This window comes from Diceros bicornis, chromosome 28 (genome assembly GCF_020826845.1).
Source record: "Diceros bicornis minor isolate mBicDic1 chromosome 28, mDicBic1.mat.cur, whole genome shotgun sequence".
NCBI lineage: Eukaryota > Metazoa > Chordata > Mammalia > Perissodactyla > Rhinocerotidae > Diceros > Diceros bicornis.
Genome location: NC_080767.1, coordinates 6036075 through 6060003, shown reverse-complemented (window position 1 = coordinate 6060003; position 23929 = coordinate 6036075). Strand labels below are relative to the sequence as shown.

The window sequence follows — 23929 nt, the reverse complement described above, 5'->3', positions numbered from 1 at the left end:
CACAGGTGGCAGACTGCTTTCCAAAAGGCTGTGGGAGAGGGGTTTTAGTACTGTGACGGACACTCGGATTCTAGAAAACCAGTCTCAGAGCGGGGTGGAGGGGAGGCACCTGCGTCATCCAAGGGGCTCCTGCCAGGGGGAGGGTCAGCCCCTGAGGTCAGGACGTGCCCAGGGCCTGTGCCCTGTGACTGGGTTAACGCTGAGGCTGGGGGAGGAAAGGCAGCAGCCCTGGACACATGCAGGTCTGTCGCAGCCGTACAACCAGAGGAAGTGTCGGCCTCCCTCAGTCCCAGTAGGTGCTGCTCTGCAGATTGTTTCTAAGAAAATTCCTTCCGAAATCTGAAATCTTGGCTTTAGTGAACTAGAGCATTACCAACAGGACCAAGACCGAGTCAGACAATGAGATCATCTGGGCCATCTCTGAGGGCTGGGGAGACTGGAACCAAACCCTGGAAGCCAGACCCGGGATTTCCCCCGGCCCGGCCTCCCTTCCCTCCAGGACCCCATCACCTCTGGGGGCCCAGCTGTACTAGAGGAGAGGACAGCCCAGCTGGGTTATCAAGTGAAGCCCTGTGGTTTACCTGGGCAGGCAGGGACCAGTGACTGCCTGCCTTTCCCAAAGGCGAGCGCCAGGTGCAGGTCAGTGGCTGCCTCCGCGCAGGGCCACTGGCTCCTTACCTGCCAGAGCTGGGATGGTGACCCGGTTCCACTCCCAGGGCTGGTCATACTCGTCGGCGGGCCTGTCGTCATCCTGGGGCAGCTTGCTCTCCCGCAGTCGGGGGCTGACCGTGCTCTCCGAGTCTGAGTCGACACTCTGGCCCTCGGGCTCATAAGGGGTGTCGTATAATTGGATGCCTTTGTGCTGGGACCGGACACTTTCCTGCCTCTGAAATTCTGCAGGCAAAAAGGAAGGAAGCAGAGATGTAATGGATGCACAGCACACACTTCCTCACCTGGGATCTGCCAGGTGACACCCAGAGGAGTTCAGGGCCGCCAGCCAAGGAGGTGAGGACTGCACAGGAACTGGCCCCTTTCTGTGTTTAACTGGCCTTCCCCGCCCCTTGAAGGCAGCGTCTCTGCTCGCACTGGGCAAGGCTCCCTCACAGAGCTCTCAGCTCTACGGCCCTGAGGACGGAACAGTCTCACTGTCACTATCCGCGAGTCTATCGCAGTCTTCACAGGTGGGGCCCAGGCGTGCACATGGTGTTCCAGGTGTGGTTCGACACCGCCTAGAACAGACGGAGCTCTCACCCAGACAGAGCTTTACAGACAGCTTTACAGACTGAGCACATCTGAGAGACTGAGAGCAGATGTCCAGTTTCATTTCTGAGTAAGGAAGGAAAGCTCTTCATCTTCTGGAGAGGATGACCCGGCTGGACTCTGGTGTGGGCTGAGGCGGACGGCCTGTCTAGATGAGGGCCCAGACAGGGGACACTCATTCCAGCTGCTGCTCACTCCCAAGAGGCCAGTGGTGGCTGAAAGACGGATGTTAGGATGCTACAATCGGGCTGCCGAGTAAAAAGGGTCACTTGCTTTGATCATAAAGACTCACTGTGTGCAGGGCCCGCATGGGAACATGGGGAAGGGTGGGGTGGAGGCTGCTCTCAGGAAGCCCATTGTTTCCAGAAGAGGTACAACAGACACCTAAGTCACCACAATACTCCACGGCCAAGGGCTCAGTGCAGGGCCTGTGCGGGGCAAGGCAGGAGGAGAGAGACCATATTTGAACTGACAGCTCTGACAAGTGGAACCAGGTGAGGGACAGGGTTCCCTGTGGTGGGAACAGGGCTTGCCAAGGCAGTGGAGCTGGGAGATCATGCTCACTGTTACTTTCTTGTTTTATTGTGGTAAAACATGTATAACATAATATTTGCCATTTTAATCATTTAAGTGTGCAGTTCAGTGGCATTAAGTATATTCACATTGTTGTGCAACAATCGCGACTGTCCATCTCCAGAACTTTTTCATCTTTCCAAATTGAAACTCTGTACCCATTAAACACTAACTCCTCATCTCCCCTTCCCGCAGCCCCTGGCAACCACCACCCTACTTTCTGTCTCTATGAAATTGACTATTCTAGGGACCTCATTTAAAGGGAATCATATGGTATTTGTCCTTCTGTGATAGCTTATTTCACTTAGTGTGATGTTTTTAAGGTTCCTCCATGTTGTAGCATGTGTCAGAATTTTCTTTTTTAAAGCTGAATAATATTCCATTATATGTCCATTCACTGTCCACTTTTCCTGGAACACTGGGTCCAAGCTGGTGAAGACAGTGGAGGTGAGGCTGATACAGAAGGGGTGGGGGTCATGAAAGGGAGCTGTTTAAACAGACTCTTGAGGCATTCTGCCATCAGAGTTCCAATGGCATAAAGATACAGCAGAAGCCCACAGGAGCTGTGTGCCTTGAAGAGCAGCTGACATGACACGAGCGACGTCAGCCCTTCTGAGCAAGAGCGCTGCTTTTAGGCTGGGCCTCATGATCCTAGGCCAGCTCACGGGGAAGACAAAAACCCTAGCCCATGCACACACCCGGATACAAAAGAAGCCAACCGAGGCCATGCCAGGGACCTTCGGTGTTGACACTAAATGATATTACAGTAGGATTTCCCAAACTTCATTCAGTCACATAGTGACTTCATGATTTTGCCGTTTTTAAGCACCGAGTTATTATTTACCATTTTTATTTATGTTGCCTCACGTTTTAGAGTAAATAAATTCATTTAAAAAGGAAACTTTACATCACTATCCATAAGCCATTAACCTTTATCAAAAATAGATGATAAACACAAAAAGAGTGAAGGAGAACAAAGCCAAGGAGGCAGACACTACCACCTGCCCGCTGGGAGGCCAGCCCAGGGCTCTCTCTGCTGGAAGGGAGATGGCAAACACCGGAGAGCTGTGGGGGAGCAAGACTCAAGTGGAGATGCCTTCTTTAGCAAATAAGAACTTACTCTGTTTAGAAAGAGAGAGAATGAAAAGGGAAAAACCTTCTCAGGACGTGGTTCTCAGGCCACCTACAACCCTGTCTCCTCTGAGATTTGTCCCAAACTTTGGCAAAACATGGCTTTATTAGGTCCCTCGAGTAGACTAGGAGGATTTATTAGTTTTGAGGATGATGCTTCCCTTTTTATGGAGGAGGAAGAGGAAAAGAGAAGAGAAGAGCTACGAAAGGTAGGACTGTAAGACCTGGTCCCTTTAAGGTGAAGACCAATTGTAAAGTACTGTACACAACCCTGTAAATCACGAAATCTATCAAACTATCTGACCTGTTTTATGGGGTCATTGTCATCCACCTTACCCCCACCCTGGTTCTCAAGTACGCAGTCTAGCCTCCTGTCTCTGGGAATTCCCAGGGCTGAGGACATTGGGAATGCAGCTGATGGGCACTGAGCTAGGAAAGCCATCTTCCTCTTCATCCTACTTCACAAGCAGGACCAGCAACCACTATCACGTACTCTACAGTTTACAAAGAACTCTGCACGCAAATCACCACTTAATCTTAGGCACCACAAAGCAATTCACAGATGCATCTCTGGGGGCCCCCAATAATCAGAAGCGCCCTTGCTGGATCTCTCACAGAGCCCGGCTGCAAACAGATATTCAATGAATGTGGGTGGGATAAATGAATGAAAACTGACAGCCTGAAACCACTCCTTACTCCCCAATTCCAGTTAATTTATGCAAGTCCCTGACAGCAGTGATAAAGTACTTAGAACGATATACCAAACGCACATAGTTTAGTATAACACGACATTCAGAAGAGACATTCTACATAAATACCAGCCTAAAAGGAAAACACATGCAGCGAACAGATTAGCTATTAAATGAGAGGGGCTTGTGCACACACCTCTCATACATCGATTTATTGTTCCAGCAGCATCTGCACCTTACCAAAGCCGGATTAGTAATAGCATGCAGTTAGGGCAGGGAATGTTATAATGGCAATCATTAAAATGAGCTTCCCCCTGTATTACATGGTGAATTCAAATTTTCATTAATGCCCCAACAACGGGGAACAATTAAGTAAATTATGGCATGCTAACTGGATGGAATATTAAGCAGCCATTAACATGATAAATCTGAAGATTACGTAGCTACATGGAAAAGCGTGCATGAAATTATGCTAAGTTAAAAAGTAAAAGACTGTTTATGTGTTGAGCAAACTGTATAATGTGGGCTTTCTAAACAAGTCTTAGGCAATGTGAACAATGCCCCAAAGGGAATTCTACTCCTTGCTTAGGAATTGCTGAATACCATCATCTCACACTTTGCCCATAATATCTAAACTCCGATGACAGTAATGTTGTAAGCACAGTTACACATGAACAAGGGGCCAAAAACCTGATACAGGAAGGTAAATAGCTACAGCATACAGGAGAAGGAATCATTGCAGAATTAGTTTTGAAAGTTGTTTTCAATAATAAATAAGGATGCTAGTAAAGAAAAAATTAAGACAGGAACACATGAAAATAAATAGGATTTTATGCAGGTTGGGCTTACAGGGGCTGTGCGTATTTCAGAAGCAGCTGCCTTTCCCTGAGAAAATGCCCACTTAGGGAGTAGCCCTCCCAGGAGAGATTCACCAGGAGCCCCAAGAAGTCAAGGGCTATCGAGCCAGGCCAGCTCACCACTCACCATCTCCTGCCTAATGACCAGGCCCATCCTCCTCATTACTCAGACTGATCTGTGACGGTCCAGAGACTGATCTAATAGGGGAGCTGGCGACCATATGTTTTAAGTCACAAGTTATCTGGACATCACCATCTATACATTCACGGAAAATGACCTGTAATATCGGGTGGCAGGCTGTGATTTCATGCCTCTTAGGCAGGGAGCAGAAACATTAAATTGACAGGGTGGAGATTTGTGTTGACCTCGGGAGTAGAAAGGTTTTCAAGTGGAACTACATATGGAGAAAGAACAGCAAAAAAAAATAGAGCATTTTCTTTAGAATCCGAGAATGTCAGAATGGAAAAGGACCCTAGGCGCATCCCCCGGGGGCACAGAGCCAGGACAGTGGAGCAGGTGTGCTGACCAAGGGCTGCGGCCGTGCAGAGGCAAGACCAGGGCATTACCTGAACAGACGATGATCTGAGGGAGGGACCCAGGGCAGAGCTTGGTGCAAACCAGGAGCCTCCTGGGTGGATTTGACGAGGGTTTAGACTTCCCCAAGTCCACAAGCAACACGCTATACTTCACTCCAGTGTTCACCAACTCTGCCTCCCCAGCTCTTTTTTTTTTTTTTTGCTTTGGCTGCCAGGAGGCTCAGAGGTAATTTTGATGCTTAACTCCAATAGCTAAGTTAGCTTAGATACTGCATAGATTCACTCACCCTTCCTTCTACCTGGATTTTAACTTCTATTATAACAGCCTTATTATATACATTTCTTTTTATTATGGACAGCCTCAGATCTATATTTTGAAAGCAGATAGACATCTAAAAGAAAAAATACACAACACACTTTATGGTAACTATCTTTTACTAGTAAGAAGACTAGAAGAAGAGAAGCCTTTTCTTGACCTCTTTACCTTCCCTTCAGGAACGGAAAAAGGAGGGCAGGGCTCGGCTTCATTCTCTGGGAGACTGAGGCCGAGGAGATTGGTGCACATCCCTGGTGCACCCAGCCTTCTCCAGCAGCACCAGCATCCACCCATCCTCACACCCAGCCAGGCATCTACTGAATGTCCAGCAGAGAGCTAGACAGAGACGAATGGGACACAGTCCTGGTCCTCATGGAGCCCTCAGCGAGAGAGGGTCAGAGCCTCCAACACAGAGACAGCTCAGGGTTCTCAACAGGGAGCAGATAGGACACTACAACTCACGTGTGGGAAACCTGGGCAGGCCTGAAAGAAGTTAGACATGAGGTCGTGGCATGGTGGCGTGACAGGGAAAACGGGCGTTGGATGGAAGAAGGCCCAAAGCAGACGCACAGGGGCTGGAAGCACAAGGTATACACAGGGAAGGTGGGCTGTCCAGGGGGCCCAGTGGGAGAGGGAGCTGGAGGCAGGTGGAAGCGGGTTCTGGACGACCTTGAACACCACAGGACGGCATCCCCCAGAGTGTCTAAGGAGAGGCGCTGTACAACCTCTGGGCAGGGTGGAGCTGGGCAGGGAGATACTGGCACAGACGTGCAGAAGCCTAGCTGGAAATGACAGACGCTGGGCTGCAGGTCCCTCATCTCTAATTTTCCCAGCTGGGCTTGTCTGGGAATCTACACCAGATCCCAAATCACAGGGTGGCAGAGCTCAGTAGGGATGTGTGGCCCATGGAGGCCTCCATTCCCAGGCCCTGCCGCCACCTCTCAGCCCAAGAAACCTCTACTCAGCCAGTGGTGGGCGTGCCCGGCTGTGCCATCAGACCTCTCCCACAGGGCTTTGAAGTCACTGGGATCTGTGCCCGAGATGCTAGGGATGTGGGTAGACTAGACTCAGAGGTCTAGGGCTGCATTACTGGCAAGACACACCCGCCACTGACAGGCTGCCCTGCACCAGCCTCCTGGATGGAGCAAAGCCCTGGGGCCAGATGAGCGACAGGTTCAACAGCACAGAGAGGTGGCTGAAAACACTGATCCTGCCAGACAGCTTGGGCCTGAATCCTGGCTCCAGCAGGGAACCGGGGTAAGTCACCCAGTCTCCTCGTCTCTGGAGGGAGGGTATCAGTGTCCACCTGGAAGGATGCTGTGAGGATTAAATGAATTCATACACATGCAGTGTGTAGAATGGTGCCCGGTGCACAGAAGGCACTCAAAAAGCATTATTATTTCAGTTACCACTAGTGGGGGCTTCCTTGGAACATCATTCCAAGACCCCTCCTCCTCTGAGATCACGCTTCAGCCCCCAGAGCCACAGAATGCCTGCTTACTGAAATCTAACAGGCCAACCCTGTGCTGGAAATGGCAGGGTTTCAACACCACCCTCTGAACCGCCTTCCATCTCTGGATCCACAACTTCCGATTTTAGCTGCTGCTTTGCTACCTCGCCCCTCCCCGTGGGAGCCGTGCCCCGGACCAGCCCCGTGCATAACGTGCACACACGGGGGCGGTCTCCGTGACCAGGAGTCTCATCACCACACTTCACAGACGGGGAAACAGGCCTGGGGAAGGGAAGAAAGTAGTAGGGTTGAGGCCCCAGGTCCCCTAACTCCTGGACCAGGGCTCTTCCTCCTGCCTCTCCCAGTTGCTTCCTGACAGCTCTTTTATCAGACTGTCTTGTTGTGAATCTTCTGGAGGCAGGGGCATCAATTTCAGTCGGGTCTGAGGTGTTAAAAAGCACACCCAGGGCCACAGACCGAGTGAGGAGCTGCACAGGAGCGGCAGGCGGCTGCTCCTAATGAGACACGCTGCCGAAACCCGGCCACGCTCCGGGCACCACACCAAAGGGGACACAGGGGACATGCTCCCCTCCTGAACTGCTAAAATGTCTGCTGGAGAAAGATCCTCCTCCTAACGGGGGGCTTCAACAGCTGCTGTATTCAGGTGGCCCTGGGAGGCCGCGGGGGCAGCCCGGGGCAGCAGGAGTCTCTCGAGGGGACGCCGCAGGCCAGCAAGAGCAGGGCGGCCCGGAGACAGAGCCTGCAGACAAACCCAACCCGACGCAGGCGGGAGGCCCCTCCTGCCCCCCTCTATCTAGTCCGGTTTCCGGAGCTGTCTAGAAGCCCGGAGACTTACTAATTAGCATTCTCTTACCATCTCTTTTCCAGGCGTACACAGTACACCCCAGAAACAGAGGGTGGGCTCTGCAGAAGCAGGGGGTGTGGGACAGGAACAACGGTCACGTCGGAGGGAGCGGAGGGGGCCTGTCACCGCCCGGCGGGACCTGCCCTGCTTGCTCTTTTACGCTAAGCCCGAGGGAGAGGGAAAAGCCGGGGGCTGAGTCAGGGAGCCGGGTTTGCCCCCTTCCTCGGTCATGTGTACAGTGACAGGGCTTCCCTTGAGCCCCCTTCTGTGGCACCAGAGGGGAGACAAGCCTGCACACCTGATGACACCAAATACGCTTTCCTCACAATTTAAAGGCCACCCCGGCCTCTTCGCAGAGCTCTGGGGCGCTCTCTGCCCTTCTGGCCGTGCCCTTCAGCCCTGCCTGTCACTCTGCCTCTCCCAGTGGCTGCCTTTGCATGCGGAGCCCCCTGAGCAGCTGTAGGCCTGAGTTCTGTCGCCATCCCCCGTGGAGACTCACTGAGGCGAACCCGCTGCTCCAGGCTCCGGGCTGTTCCCGGGCTCAAGGGAGTGCACGAAAGAGTCTCCATTTAGAGCAGCAACCTTCTCAGGAGACAGCCTTCTGGTTCCACGTCGACTATGAGACCTCAAATCTTTCCCAAACATCCACTGAGCCCTTACTGTGTGCAAAGGTGGACCCCAGGCCAGATGCTGAGCACCCACATGGGGTTAGACGAGGCTCCCACCCCCCTGCAAAGAACTCATGGGTTAGCAGGAGAATCACAACCCCATGTCTATAAGCACAAGTTACTAACAGAGTCACTGAGCACCTGCACAGGCACCATCCTGGGCATTGGTGTAGATTGCTCCTCATCCCCAGACACTGAGAGGCAAGAGTGACTGTATTTTACAACGCAGAACTCACCCAGTTCTGCTGGCCCCAAGGTGGGGGGTACAGACAGTGGTACGGACAGTGGAGGCAGAAAGCAAACACGGTCCCAGGGATTTCAAAAAACTTAGGGAGAAGGTGGCATTTCACAGAATCCCAAGTCCTAGTGCAAGGAGGCCCCTCAAGGGTCAGGGAAGCCGAGGGACCTGCCTGGTGTCATGGGCAGCAAATGGCAGCCCCAGGAGCAGAATATCTCAAGGAGAGGAGGAAGATTCAGCCAGGTGGAGATGAGGGTGCCAGGAGAAAGGGCAGCCGAGGCAGGACGAGCACAAGTAAAGTTGTGGACAGAGGAAAGCTGGAGGGACTTGTGAGGTGAAACCAAATACTCTGAGATGCCTTGAGCCTGGTGCTCAAGAGGAAAAGGGATTAGGGAGAGGCTAGAAGAAGAACTGGGGCTGGGCTATGGCAGGCTCTGAAGCCAGAGGAGGAGTGCAGGCTCGAAAGGGTAGGAAATTGGAAAACGTGAACCAGGAGTCTTCATCAGGTTTGCGCTTTCACACAAAAAAAGCCTCTTTAGAAGCGGCAGGAGACACCAGGTTGTGGCAATTAGCTGCTGATGACCTGAAGGTCCGAGCCTCCAAACAACTAGGGCTCCACCCTTTCCAGAGGTGGACAGAGGATGCCCACGACTCCAGAAAGAAAAGCACAGTCTTGTGAACAGCCCCCAAATGTGGAAACGTGAGCATTTCCCTGGATGAGGGGCAGAGGTCAGGGTGGCACCAGCATCCTCAGGTCAACCCTGAGAGGAGCAGGCGTCCCCTGAACTCTGTGCTGCAGACAGAAGCCAGAGCCCAGCGGGGACTGCCTGGGGCCTCGGCAGACAGAGTCAGACACAAGTCCAGTCTCCTGTCTTCCGAGGATTGATGGCCATACTTATAAAGAGAGCCAGCCGCCCCACTGGTACAATCTTCCAGTCTGCTGGGCACGGTGAGGTCTCAGCTTCCAGAGAGGCCTCGAGGCCACATTCTAATGTGATAAAGCCACGGGTGACAGGCTTTCCAGCCAGACCACGGCTACACCCCTCACCGAGCAGCGTCACTTGCACATTCTCATGGAGCATCACAAAGCGAGCCTGGGAGGAGCCACGGTCACACCCAAGGCCCCTCCCCACCTGTCTGGTAAGAAATCCACAGCTCAGACAAGCTGAGTGGTTCAGTCCAGGTCTCAAAGGCTCAACTCTCAATAATACAGTAATGACCATCCTAAGAATTACTGAGCACCGAGTGCATCCTGTGTGCCAGGGTCTATGCTAAGCACACTGCCTCCAGTTCCTCGTTTAATTCTCACAACAACTTGGGGGTGCTGTTGACAACGCCACTTTAAAGATGGTCACACAGTGAGCCAGTGATGGAGGCGGCCTGGCTCCAAAGCTCATGTTCTTAACCATGTAGCTGTCTACACCACCTTTCCGACCCAAATCAGTGCTCCCTCGACTCCACCAGGTCCAAAATAACATGAACGTGCTGAGGTCAGCAGGGGAAGCAAGTGCTGAAGAGCCGAGTGCTAGCCCCAGCTCGGTCCTAGCTTCACCGTGCTGCGCGACGCCAGGCAGGTCCCTCCCTCCCTCTGGTCGTCAGGTTGCTTGTTAGTTGGGGTAACCTGGGTCATCCCAAGGTTTATCTGACTAGGACTACACGGGTTCCTACAGAAATTATCATGGTCAGGCAGTCTGGGAGGAAAGCCAAGGGTAGTATCATGAGAAAGAGAGCTGCCCATCAAGGAGGTATTCAAGCGCATTCTAGATCTTTAGAGGGCTGGCCAACACATGCTGCTGGCCCTAGGCTGGCTGGCCCTAAGTAAGTGACTACAAACTGGCATCGGGTACAGGGTGCCAGCCTCCCAGGGCACAGCCAGGGCCCTCTTTGGGGCATGACCTTTCCTTCCTCCTGTACCTGATGGCACCCCTTGCTACATGCCAGGTTTGCGGCCGAATTGGTCAAACCTCACCCACACCCATCTGGTGATGGCAGCTGCCCCGGGGCTGGTCACAGGGTCACTGGCTCATGCTGAGGGGTGTTGCTGGCATCGTGCCCCGTGCCCAGAGCAGCTGCCCGGCCGGAAGCAACTTGCTGAGATCTGGCAATCTCTCTGCCCCAGCCTTCCTGGCTCTGGAACTGCTTCAAAAGGAATTAACGCCCCGGGGACTTGTAGACAACCTTGGCCTTCTGGATGGTGATGTGACTGCTGGCCTGGGATCAGCCTGGCCCTCCGCTCACCAGCTGTGCGACCCTGGCCAGCCGCCTGAGCCGTGGGGGCTCAGATTCATCCCAGGTGAGGTGGGAGGGGGTGAAGCAGATGATCTCGGTGGGCTTTCTAGCTCCAGCGTCCCTCAGTCTGACTCCATGAAGACTGGATGTGCACTCGTGCATCTTGTTCCAGCACTGTGGCTCTAGTATACAGAGAAGGGGACATATACAAGAGCACCCATCCTACCAGTGTGTGGGGTCCCCGACCTTGGCATCCTAATCCAGCAAACTCCTCCAAAATTCAGCCACAATATGCAACAGGAACCCTGCCGGAGGCTCTCTCCCAATACAAAGTTGTGCTTTCCTGCCTGTGATGATTAATTTTATGTCACCTGACTGGCCCACAGGGTGCCCAGATATTTGGTCAAACATTATTCTGGGTGTTTCTGGGTGTATTTGGATGAGATTAACATTTAAATCAGGAGACCAAGTAAAGCAGATTGCTCTCCCTAATGTGAGTGGGCCTCATCCAATCAGTTGAAGGCCTGAATAGAACAAAAAGGCAGACCCTTTCCCAATTAAGAGAGACTTCTTCCTGCCTGACAGCATTTGAACTGAGACATGGTCTTTTTTCCTGCCTTTGGACTTGAACTGAAACATTGGCTCTTCCTGGGTCTTGAGCCTGCTGGCCTTCGGACTGGAACTACACCATCAGCTCTCCTGGCTCACCCTGCAGATTTCAGGACTTGCCAGCCTCCATAATTGTGTGAGCCAACGTCTTGTAATAAATCTCTCCTATTGGTCCTGTTTCTCTGGAGAACCCTAACCCACACCTCTATGAAGAGGCCTTCCCACTTGCCTAGCATGTGGTCCTGGGATGGGCTGTTGTCTGTTCCCCTTCTCAAGAAACAGCTCCTGCAAAGACTGTGCAGGAACACACAGAGCCGGTCTATAAGAAAACCTCTTTATCACGGCGCAGAGGGATCTGCCACTTCTCCTGACCCCGAAGAACTACGGATGCAGCCAAGCACCAGCTCCCTGAGAGGTTCCTGCATTTCCACTCTCAGGAGGCCTAATAGTAGCAGAGCCACTATGAGACGAGAGAGCTCAGCAGAGATCCCTATCTGGCCCAGGAGTGACCACCTGCCTGGGCCAACCCAAGCTTAACAAGGAAGGCTAACAGCAGGACTCGCACATACTGAAGAGCACTTTCTGGTCCACAAAGCCCTTTGTGCTATCTGGCTCCTATAACCATCCCCCTGTAGACAGGTCCTGGTAGGCAGAGCTGGCATCCCCACTTAATAGGGCAAAGGGGAACCCAGAATTGAGGGATCTGTCAAGCCACAGAGTGAGAAATCAGCACAAGTTCTACCCTGCTGGGCTTTCCAACTTTACCGTCACATCTTACATTTCTTGGTGTCACAGCACAAAAAAACATGACGACGTGTTTTTTGCTTTGTTTGAAAGAAAAGTGGGGAAGGGGAAGGTGTGCCTGGGGTGCTACACACAAGAATTAGGAAGCTGAAAGCTGCCACTGCTCAGAATGCCTTTGAAGCGGCTCTTTCCCGTCAACAGGTATTACAGATTACACCATCCACACAACCATCTCAAGAATTATTTGGAAGGAAACATCTGGACAACGAATGTTTTTATGCTGGAACACACAAGAACAGGCCTTCCTCAGGGCCCTAGAAAGGTGTCCTGAAGAGACTGCATCCTGTGAAAGCTGTCATCAATGCCCAGAACACGGGGGCAGAGGCACCTCGAGGTTCTGAGTGGAGACAGACATCTCCCTGCTTGTAACCTCTTCCAACTGGCTCCCTCAGAGACGCCCCAGCCTGAACACTGCTGCCCTAGAGCTTCAAGTGCTGGGCCTCTGGTCTTTGGGACACCATGTACTGAATCCCCACCGCATGCCACAGGCGGTGCAGTGGCTCACAAACAAATCCGACACCCCACTGGTGCTTCCCTTGCAGAAGCTAGGAAGGAGTCCCTGATGTCTCTCCCCACCCCCCATGCCCTCCACGTTAGTGGTGAGAGTTCCTCAGCCCAGGGGCCCAGAGACTCTCTGTTATCGTCCAGCCATTTGTATGCTTAGCTCCCGCCCCCACGCCAGCTTCTGAGGGCCGGGTCAAATGCCACTCATCTTGACACACCCCCTAGCACAGAACATGGCTCCACAGATGCTCTGTAAATACCAGTTGAAAGAACAACATAAACAGTCATTTGCAAATTCAGAATTTAGCACAGAAAACAATATTTTTAAAACATTTGTCTACTTTAGGAAGGGAACTGTATTCATAGACTGGTGGAGGGAGTATAAACCGGAAATGGCCTTTTCAGAGATAAAATTGGTGGATCTAACAAAAATTAAATACCCTATGACCTGACGTTCCACTGCTGGAAACTGATTCTACAGAAATGCCCAGACCCACACACAGAAATAAATGTATGTGGATGTTTGCCTCAGAATGCAAGAACGAAAAACTGGAAACAAGCTGAAAGTCTACGAATAGGAGAATGACTGAGTACACTGTGCACAGTCACGTTACAGAAGCATTCGGAAGATCTAATGACCTCGGACAAGATCTGTGATGCAGAACAATGTTAGGACAGCATTTATGTGGGGACAAAAATGTCCTGTGTAGACGTGTATTTTTGTAAGGAAATAAGAAAAGGACTAAAGAAATATACAACAAATTATTAATGATAATCCTTGTCTTTGGAGAGAGATTTCTTTTTATTTCCTGTACACCTGTACATCAAATTTTCTTGCCCAGTGGACATATTTTTTTAATGTAATAATTAAAAAAAATTTTTAAGGAAGTTTCACGTGCAAACGTGGCACATGGAACCATCCTCTTTATTACCGTGCATGACAACACTTGTTGAGTGTTCACTCTGAACCCGGCATGGTGCCGGGAGCTCCACATTAACGCCAGGACAGGTGAAGAAACTGAGGCTGCAGCAGAAGAGCAGATGACGGAGGTCAGACAGCAGGGCTGGGGTCGCTGGCATCCACTTTCCTCAGGGCCTGTGCACTGTTCCATCACTCCCCGCCGCTTTCGGGAGGCACTGGGGCTGCGGAATTCCCTCACCTTCTACTTAATGCTTTAGAGCAACGGCTTCTGCTTTTGTGACTTTGTAAACAATTTCCATTTCACGTCATGTTTACACATTTGAAGTTTAGGAAAGAGTTCAGTGGAAATTATATGTTTTGGTTTTTAACTCCAAGATGTATATTTTAATTGCAACATGGCCCCAAAATATGCCCCTGATCATCGTCAGGGGGCACTTGACTTTTAAAGACACATTGAAGAGCTATAGTTACAGTCTTGGCACCACCAAAGACGAAAGCTTTCCCCAAACACACAGCTATGAGGACAGGCCTAATCACTTTTCAGGACCCACGGTTTCACTGGAAGGGGCCCCCACTCTCCCAGGGGCTTGACAGCTTTTCATCTAAATTACAAGTCAAGGTGATTCCCATCAACCAACGTTGATCGGCAAGCCAAAAACCAAAAATCAGCCCAAGATGGGTGAGAGCAAATAGGCTGCCCTTTGGGGCAGGGGCACACTCAGGGATGAAGTGGGTCTAGACCTCGATGCCCAGTGACAGAAGAGGCTGCCTCCTGAGAGGTGGCTCCTGACCAAGGGGATCAGAAGGGACTACAAGCAGCACAAGTTCTTGTCCACAGGACTGACACAGGATTCCAGGCTCTAACACAAGAAACGTGCTTTGGGAAATGGACTGGGAGTCCTGACTCTGGAAATCCATGTGGCTAGAGGTGGGGAGGGAGGAGGCCCGATACAGCAATGAGCATCACCAGTTCATTCTTCCACTCGCTCGCCCCACTGAGCACCCGGGGCTGCTGGTTTATGGGAAACGCTGATCAATCAAACCTGGTCCCTGCCCTAGAGGAGTTCACAGCTGAAAACACAGTCTTCTCTGGGGCTCCTTAGTTAGGTACTGCTTGGGTACCACCAGGTTGAGAGGCTCCGTTTTCATGGTGAGGCACAGGGAGCCATCAAAGGCTTCTGAGGAGGCCAAGGGCTGAGCAGGGCCCCAGGTCTGCACCACCGCACTTTATCTCCTCAGGTTTTAGACTGCATTCTCTGCCTTGCCACTGCACACACATATATGTACACAAACATGTACACACATGCACAGTCATACGCGCACCAGCTAGGCCCCCTGGCAGCCTCATGCCCGAGCCCCTCAGAGCCCCCACCCTACCCCGGTGAGCAGGTTTTCTTGGTGGAGGCGGGCGGGGGTGGGGTGCAGGGGTCAAAAGCATTTCTTATCAGGTGTGTGCACATGAGCGTCTCAGCCAGGAGCCAGGGGCACACGTGGTGAGTGACAGGAGAAGAGACTTCCATTTAGAAATGACAACAGCAGCCCATGTTACAAGCAGACACTAGAGGCTTGCTGAAGGCTCTTCCCTTCCTGTTTCTCGGAAGAGACGAGGCCCCGCACCTGCGGCTGGATTAAGTCTTGTGACCTAGTGAATGAGAACTGGGGGAGGGTGAGGCAGGAAAGGAAGCCTATTTGAGTGTGTATTAAATTAAAAGGAAATCACAGGAGGAAAATCGAATCATCTAAATAAGGCAGCTCCAACATTACTGCTACACAGAAAATACAAGCCCAGCAAGGCAAGGAAGCCAAAGTGGTACGAAACAGAAGATATATAGTTCCCACCTAAAAACAACTGGAGTACTACTGTGGACTCACCTTGGAGAAATGTGGAATTTCTGACACAAGCCTGAGATGGCTGTCTCACTTTGTAGGGAGAGGTTGCCGCAGTCTGCAATTTAAGGTTCTCTTCTAACCATGAAGCTGGTGATAGAGGACTGAGATAAAACCCAAGAGCATTCCCATCTGTTGGCTCTAAGACCTACAGAAAACTCAGAACTGAAAAGCTTGTGTGAAGCTGAGACCTGACGGGCAGTGGGCAGAACTCGGGCTGGGGATCAGGAGCCTGGCCAAGCTCACTGCCGGCACACCTTGGGTAGGGCCCTCCTTGCAGCTTCCTCGTCTGCAAACTGACCAAATGTTAGGTGGTCGATTGACTTCAGTTGTTCATTTACTTACTGAATCACCCTTTTTCATATTGTTCCTTCCTTTTCACATTTTATACTTACATACGGCTGTAGCAGCTCAGTAGCACAGGAGAGCAGGCAGTGTCCATGGGATCTGGATTTGCCTCTCAGCCGACCACTTCTGAGCTATGTGCCCCTAGCCAGTCCTCCAACCTCTTTGGGCCTCCACTCCTCAACAGCCAAATGACGTCACTAGATCTCAACGAGTAACAAATGAACAGCAACGTGCACGTGAATATTATTGTCTTCTGCCCCACCCCTCTCTCCAGTATGCTTCAAACCTTGACTATCTTGGAATAAATGCAAATATAATTCAAATGATTAACCTCCCACTTCCCCCGACGACGCACCACTTCAATCCTAGGTACCGGATATGTTGTATGGACCGTAGGCAAGTATACGTATTTTGGAACCAGACTCATGAGACTTAGGTTCATGCCCTGGCTCGGCCATTTACTAGCTCACACCCTGTGGGAGCGACTTGCCCCAGCAGAGCCTCGGCATCCTCTGTTGTGGAGTGGGGAGAATACTAATATCAACTTCATGGGGCTGCTATAAAACAAAACCAGACAAAGGATATAAAAGAGCCTTGTCAACCATAAACCCCTATGCAGATGTTACAGACGAGAGCGGCATGTACATACACGTGTGCAGACAGATACACAGCCTCATTTCTGGCTGACATCTGGTATAAAGGACTCGCCGTTCCATCAGTTTATGTCCACGAGAGGAAGACGTCTCATTTCATTTTTCTTTTGTAATATCAGTTGTGTACAGTGCCCCTCACTGATGCTGAACAAATAGAATCAACTTCTATCTCACTATTCAATATTTTCTATATGTACCCCCAAAAGGAAGGACCCTGCAATGTGACAAGGTCCTGAAAAGGCATGATCTGATTCCAGGGTTCAGAAATATGACATGTTTTTTTTGCATGGCACCTACCACCAAATGATCTGGAAATGCTCTGGGAAAAGGAGTGCCTTTATGTTCTCTATCAACGCCCCCACCACTGGAGCCGAAGCTTTCTTCCCGAGTGTTTCATTAAGTATATCATCTGCTCGCGTTTGGCACTTTTCCATTAGCTGGGAACCTACAAAAACTGATGTGGTGTGACAGCTGAGTCGCTGCTGCCAGACAAGCCTCCTTGCTCAGAAACAGGGGTGGGGGTGGCAAGAGCCAGGAAGGAGAAACGGGGGTGGAGGGGGTTGGGGGTGGTGGTAGCTGTCACGTTACAGCTGCACCACGCAGACACACTTCAGATTTCACTCACGTCCCCCTGACGGAGGCACCAGCCACAGGCCACATGACTACCAGGGCTCCATGCTCATCCTTGTCCTGGTGAGACAAAGCAGCCGTGCCTCCCCGGGGATGTCCTGCCCTCCTGAGGAATCTCTCAGCTCCCTTTAGTGGCAGCTGTCCCCCGGTGGCTAGACCTGTCGGCCTCCGCTGTTCTGAGCCTCAGTGCCAGCGCAGAGGGCTGGCCCTGGGGTTCTTCGACAGCTCTTGGCAACTGGCTGCTGCTCCTCAACAGGCAGTGGTCAGAGCGTGTTCCAAGCCTGAAGGAGGACAGGACCTCAGCGGTCCTGCTGAGAAGCCTCTTGTCACCAAAGTCCATTAAAATCTCATTCATCCTCCACTCGGAGGAAGCTTCCTTCTGCCCAGCCTGCTTTCCTCACTGACAATGTAGAGTACATTAATAGCAGGAGTAATATCGTGGGGGGACAGGGAAGGAGGAGTGGAGAGAAGAGGGGTGCTCAAAATCAGGAGGAGAACAAACATATTGAGAAAACCCACAAGCACCTGCAGGGGCCCTAGTTATACACCAAAAGGGAGCTGGCTAATTCCCGTCATTCTCATCTGCTCTGTGGAGAAGGTCACTGTCGTTAGGACCCTCGACTGCACGTCCTTACCTCTGCCAGAAGGAACGGCTGAAGCTCAGTTACTCTAAGAGGCACGTCATCATCTTAGGCAGATGTCTTTCAGCGGCCAACTGGCTCACGTCCAACAATTCTATACAATAGGTCAGATCATTCGGTTTCCTGGGGGTTTAATCTACAACTAATTCCTCTTACAGGGTTTACCAGGAAGCTCCCACTGTTTAAAATGAGACATGCTGGGGTGCTTTATGGAGATTTTTCTATGTGGCGGACAACCTGAAATGGCTGTTTTGAAAAACGTCCAAGCTGGAATGGCCACAGCCATTCTGCGTGCCCACAGCCAGCCATGGACTGCAGATGGGAGTGGACACAGGGCGGCCGCCCGTCCACAGGCTTGAATGAGTGTCTCAGTTTTCAGGAGGGTCTGAAGTCCACCTCTGCCCTCACACCCAGGAAGAGCTTCTGAGGTTCTCGCCTGCATAACAAGCTTTGAGCTCAGCTGCGGCTCCCAGTGGAAACCTGCTCAGCAGGGAGCAGCAGCACTGGGGAGGATGGCCTTGCAGCCTGGCCGGCCCTGGGAGGGTCCCTAACCCAGGTCCCAAGGCCGGGTATGTGCAGAATCTGTGATTAATGCCACAGGTGTCCTGATTGCACAGACCTGCTTTAAGTACTTAAATAACACGGCAGTTCTTTGAAAATATTTGCTAGGTCGGTAACACTTAGGTGACAGTCTAAAACCCAAGTGTCTACAACACCGGCTGGCTCCGTCCCCCGAATGCGGGACAGATTTGGAGTCACAAACGTCAGCGCATCCTCTCCACGGCAGGCCTGGGTACCCCACGCCCCCACCAGCAAGAACCTTTCCTTTAGCTCCTCCTTTCAACACTCAAAGGCCTTCATGGGCAGGCTTAGATCTCGCCTCCTTCAAGGGCTGGCCCTGACCACCCTGGGAGGCATTCTGCCTCTGCCGTGCACTTGAGCCCTGATTATCCGTCCTGCTCACGTCAATTAATCAGGTGAGGCCTCGAGACATTTCTTCCAGTGCCAGCTTTTACTGCCACGTGACTGTGTCCTCAACCTCTTATCCTGGACTGATTTTTCAGCTCGACCTCAGTTGTAGAGCAGAGGCTCTATGAGATCAATGCGTGCACCTCAAGTGGCCCAGTGCCCTCCTGGTACCAGAGAGATCTCAGTGAGCTCGATGATTTGATTCAAGGAAAAGATAGCTGAGGGGTGGGAAGTGGGTGGGGGAGTTTATGGTTCAGTGACTCCCAACAGTCCTTGGGGTAACACCCAAACTCCTTCCAGGGGCTCGGAAAGCCCTCCCCACGAACTGGCCATCAAACACGCCGGCAGCTGCACATCACCCTACGTGTCCTGATGCTGCAGCCACGCTGCCCACTCGGGGCTGCTCTCTTCACTTCTGGGCGCGGCACAGGCCATCCCTTCCCTCTCTTCCATATCGCACCCACCTCTGAGCCTCCTCAGGACCCAGCGCAGCACCTGTGAAACCACTGGTGGGTCCCCAAGGCCACCACGCTGGTCCCCTCCTCCCAGCCTGTCATTCAAGACTTGGTCAAGCTTCAACTCCTGGGAGGCCTCTCCTGATTCCTCTGTCCTTGGGACCCGAGTGATGGCACCAGCTCTGTGGGACCTCCACCCCACAAAGTGAAGTCTGAGACACTTCGGTGCCTGACCTGGGTCCACGGCTGCCTCCCAGGGTCTTGTTTGTGTCAGTGTCCTTGGTGCCTGGTACAGGAACTGGCTTGGGGGCTGCAAACTGACCACTGAATGGACAAAACTCTCCTGGAGCACTGCCACCCCACCCCCATCACCTTCTCTTTGGGGCAGACCTGAGAGGCCCCGGCACTGATGTCCAGCTCCATCCTCCCTTGCGCCTCAAAGGCCTGCCACCCCGGTCGTGCCTGGAGTCCTGTGCCTGTCACTCCGCAGAGATGGAGGCTGAGGCAGAGATGGGCGCTCGCTGCATTCTGCTGTGGTTGAGCTGCCCTCCCTTGTAAAGCGACACCTGCTCACCTGCCTTCTTGTAAAGAGAACACGATGGGGATTCACAGCTTTCCTGTCACTCTGAGACCTCAGGGCACCAGTGACCAGCACCCAACAGCTCGGAGGGAGGCAGGGGCCAGGGCCAGGGTCAGACCAGACCACTACCCTGCTGGCCTGGGCTTCCTGACCACAAATGGCTCCATAAACTATAAACTTCCCAGAACCGCAGACACCCCAGAACTCACGACATATCCCCTCAGAGCAAGTCTCTGCATCGCCTGTTTTCAAATTCAGGAGAGCACGTGCTCCAATAGCCTCAAAATCATTCTTTTTGTGGGTGTGTGCTCATTTTTCAGGGACAAACAGGAGATCCAACAGTCCAACTGATTAATACGTTTATAGCCATTAAACCAACTTCAAAGGCAAGCCCAAGACAGATGCAGGCGATAGGCTCATTTTCATCCCATTTCCACAAGCTCTTCCCCAGTACCAGGCCCTGTGCTGGGCTCTGGGGAACTGACTGAATCACCCAGGCCCTGCCCAGGCTGCTGGAGGAAACCAAGGCTCACCCAGGACTCAGCAGCAAGGCAGAACAAGAGAGAGGGAAGAGCAGTATTAAGCAAGTCCTGTGAGAGCAAGAAGCCTGGGGAAGGCTCCTTGGAGGAGGTGACAGAGAGAATTGACACAGGAGAGCAGAGCGGTGTTGAGGTGTTGCCTGGGGTCCTCTGAGGGGGATGCAGAGGGAGGTACGGCTTGATAAAGGCCGGGGAAGTCTGGACTAGGATCTGCAGGACCCAGTGAAGGTCTCTGAGCAGGTCAGCAACACGATCGGCCACGCCTCGGAAAATCATCTGGTGACAGTGAGAAGAAGGGATGTGGGAAGGGGGAGTTGGGGAGGCTGGCCCGCGGCCTCTCCTCCTTGGCTTCCCTCCTCTCTCTGAGAGCACCCCCTGCCAGCGTGAAAGACAGCACGCTGCGGATACAGGGTACCCAGCTCAATGGCTGGTCCTCTTTACTCGGACGATGCACGTGCAAAATGACAGCTCTTTAAAATACATTAAAAAACATTTATTTAAAAGTAGGTACGGTGAAATTATGCTCCATTTGGAAGCAGGCTTCTGTGGAAAGACATCCCTCAGGGAGTCTGGGGTGACTTCACCTCGTAAATAGGTTCCCAGGTTGCTGAGTGGAAGCTGCCGACAGCAGTGTCACATGCCATGTGGACGTGTGATCATGACTGGTGACACGTGAACAAAGGCACCCGAAGATGGCAGCCACACCCAACGGCCGGCATGCGGGGGGCTTTTGTTCCTGGGAGTTTGTATGGGATCTGTGGCTTCTAACACCTTATTGCTCCACTGTCACCACCAGAGTGGGTCAGCACCGAATCACCCCAGGATCAGGCTGAAGCCTTAGTTCAGAGACGGGAAAACTGAAGCCCAGAGGGGCACTGCCCTGCCCACACTCAAGCGAGGAGTCAGTGGAGCCAGGATGGGCTCCCGAGTCCTCCAGCTCACAAATCCTCCCCCTCGCCACACCACACCCTCCACTGCAGCCCTGAGCTCTCTGGCTGTTCAAAGATTTACAAGGTTTTCACTGGTAAGATCACAGCTCTGTGAAGCTAAGTGAGATGAGCCTGCAAGGCTGGGCCCTCACACAGCTGGGCCCTCCACACGGTCCACACTCCCAGAGTGGCGTTTCCGCTCCCCTGTGCAGCCCCCAGGGCTCAGGGCTTGCATGGGGAATGTCAAGGAGACACCAGAACAGGTGTCCACGCCCCTGCAGTGGAGGCAGAAAGAGGCGAGAAGTCAGGGAGAACGAGGCTGCTGGCAGACCAGAGCATCTGGAATTTAGGGAGACCCCAGGCTAAAGCAGGGCCTCTCACCCATGGGACCATCTGTCCAAGTCATGAAGCTCTGTATTAAAATGCAGATTCCTGGGCTCCAAGGAAGCCTGGGAGGGGTGGGGCCTAGGAATCTGCATTCTCAACATCACCCACCCACCTCATCCTCGCATCCCCATGTGACTATGGTACAAACTGATGTTGGAAAGCCCTGCACTCATGGGTCCTCAGGGCAGCTTGCCCTTCACCCTGACCCAGGGGTTCAGCGACTAGCTGGAGTGGGGGGCCTCTGGGACAGCAGCCCTGGGGATGGAGAGCCAGCGCAGGTGGACTACTGAGCTTCCACACACCCTGCCCTGCGCGCTCCTGCCCTGGTGGGCCTGCTCTGAGGCCGTGCGGGCCGAGTCTGTCTGCAACACAGGCTAACTGCACAGTCCACCCAGGGACTCGCAGACGATTTGCCCTCCAAAGTCTCTGGGGCTGCCCTCGTCACAGCCCCACACAAGTGCAAGGCGCTCTGGCCCTCAGGAGCCGGGGCTGAGCAGCTTTACTTGCCACAGGCGAGTCCCAAGAACGAGTCGGGGGTTGGCGACGCAGCCCGGCTCACCATCAGGGTGCTGGGCTCCAGTCCTGCTTCCTGTGTCACTTCAGGCAAGTCCCTTGATCTGTCTGAGGCTTCATCCCCTGACCTACATCACAGGACTAGCAGCACGTGCCCTGCCTACCTCCCCAGGACGGCGTGAGAAGTAAGGAGCATGGACGCACTCAGTGCGTCAACATCGACACAGGGTTACCGTTACGTGGTTTTGTGCTCTTCCTTTTTTTTTTTTAAGCACCAGGAAAAGGTCTGTTGTTTTATTCCATTTTGGAGATCAAGTCAACTCAGAGGTAAACGGGCATTATTTGTCAGCAGCAGGCAAGAAAGCACTTGCGTGGCTCCTACCTGGCTCGCCTCTTTCTTCTGGAAGAGAAGCCAGGGTCCTTGGTAGGCAACTCTGAATGGCCTTTTCATAAGCTCAAAATCTCAAGCGTGTGTGTGTGTGTGTGTGTGTCGTACTCACACAGGGAGACGGAACCACCGGTCAGGAGGGGAGATAATCGTCAGCACGTCTCCCTGGCAGGGGCACTGTCGAGTAATTAAAGGCGGTGATTACAGCTCCGTGCCTGGTGTCAAACTTGGGGCTCTCTCCAGAGACAACTACGCCCTTCCGCGCCCTGTGTGCGGACACACACAGGCTCTTTGTGCATGAGGAGAGCCTAGGCAGCTCCGTCCCTTGGCCAAGGGCGGCTTCTGCTGGCCAAGCCCTTCGATGGTGTCATCTGGAAGCCTCATCGAGGAGAGTTGGGTTGGATACTCTCCGAGCTGGGTCCTCTGCAGTCAGTCCTCCCCAGGTGCAGGGGACACAGGGGAAGCAAGCAGCCCCTGAGAGCAGGAAGGAAGGAGGGCCAGCTGTCTCCAAAGGGTGAGGTTAGTTCCCCTGGAGGCCTGGTGCTCGCCAGCACACAGGGCTCTCTTCCAGCGTCCACTAACGAGTTAGAACAAGGACCGAAGCAGTCAGCAGTTCACCCACACTTACCCACGGAGGCCTCTGTAGACAAGAGGACCCCTTCCCTCCCCCTCCAGCCTGTGAGCTCTACAGGCAGGAGCTGGTATAACTGTCTTCATCCCCGTGACCGGCCCCCCCCGCCCCACCCGCAGGACTTCATTCAGAGCACAGGCTCTGGTCATGGAAGAAAGGGGCCAGGGGACAGGGACTGATGTGACAGAGCAAAACCTGAGCACTGGACTTGGTGTCCCGACACCAGAGCTCACGTCTGGCACTGCTGCTGGGTGACCCTGGGCAGGCTGCCCCGACTCTGGAGTTTGCAGTTTCTCTGTCTTAACAATGAGAATACCAGGGCTGCCCTAGCCCTGTTCTGAGGATGAAATGAGATAATGTCCGAGAAAGCGCTTTGCACTCAGTAAAAGGAGAAGTAAATAAACTGTTACAACAATAACCCCACACATATTCCTGATAGCCAATGTCCTGGAAGAAATGAGAGAAAGGGCAACTAATCTAACCTTATTAATTAGAAATTCCCACAGACCCCGGGATTTCCTGAAACAAAGACACTTTCCTTGAGACTCTTCAGCCCTGGAGAGGGAAACACACCACTCCCTGCAGACCAGCCCTGGTCCAGATGGACAGACCTAGACGGGGCTCCAGCAGGGGAGGGGGGCCTGCTTCATTCTCGCCCATGGCTGACAGAGCTGACAACTCCCAAGGGTGCCAGCCAACGCAAAACCTGAGGACGCACAAAGGGAGG

At 52.8% G+C, this 23929-nt stretch overlaps 1 protein-coding gene across 1 annotated transcript in view; it reads right to left on the bottom strand.

Moving 5' to 3' along the window:
- Window positions 1-23929, bottom strand: part of SHB (SH2 domain containing adaptor protein B) — a 129895-nt gene that overhangs the window by 46216 nt on the left and 59750 nt on the right. The window contains exon 3 of the mRNA XM_058523546.1: window positions 679-894. Coding sequence (XP_058379529.1) covers window positions 679-894 — 216 coding nt within the window. The remainder of the gene's footprint in view (window positions 1-678; window positions 895-23929) is intronic.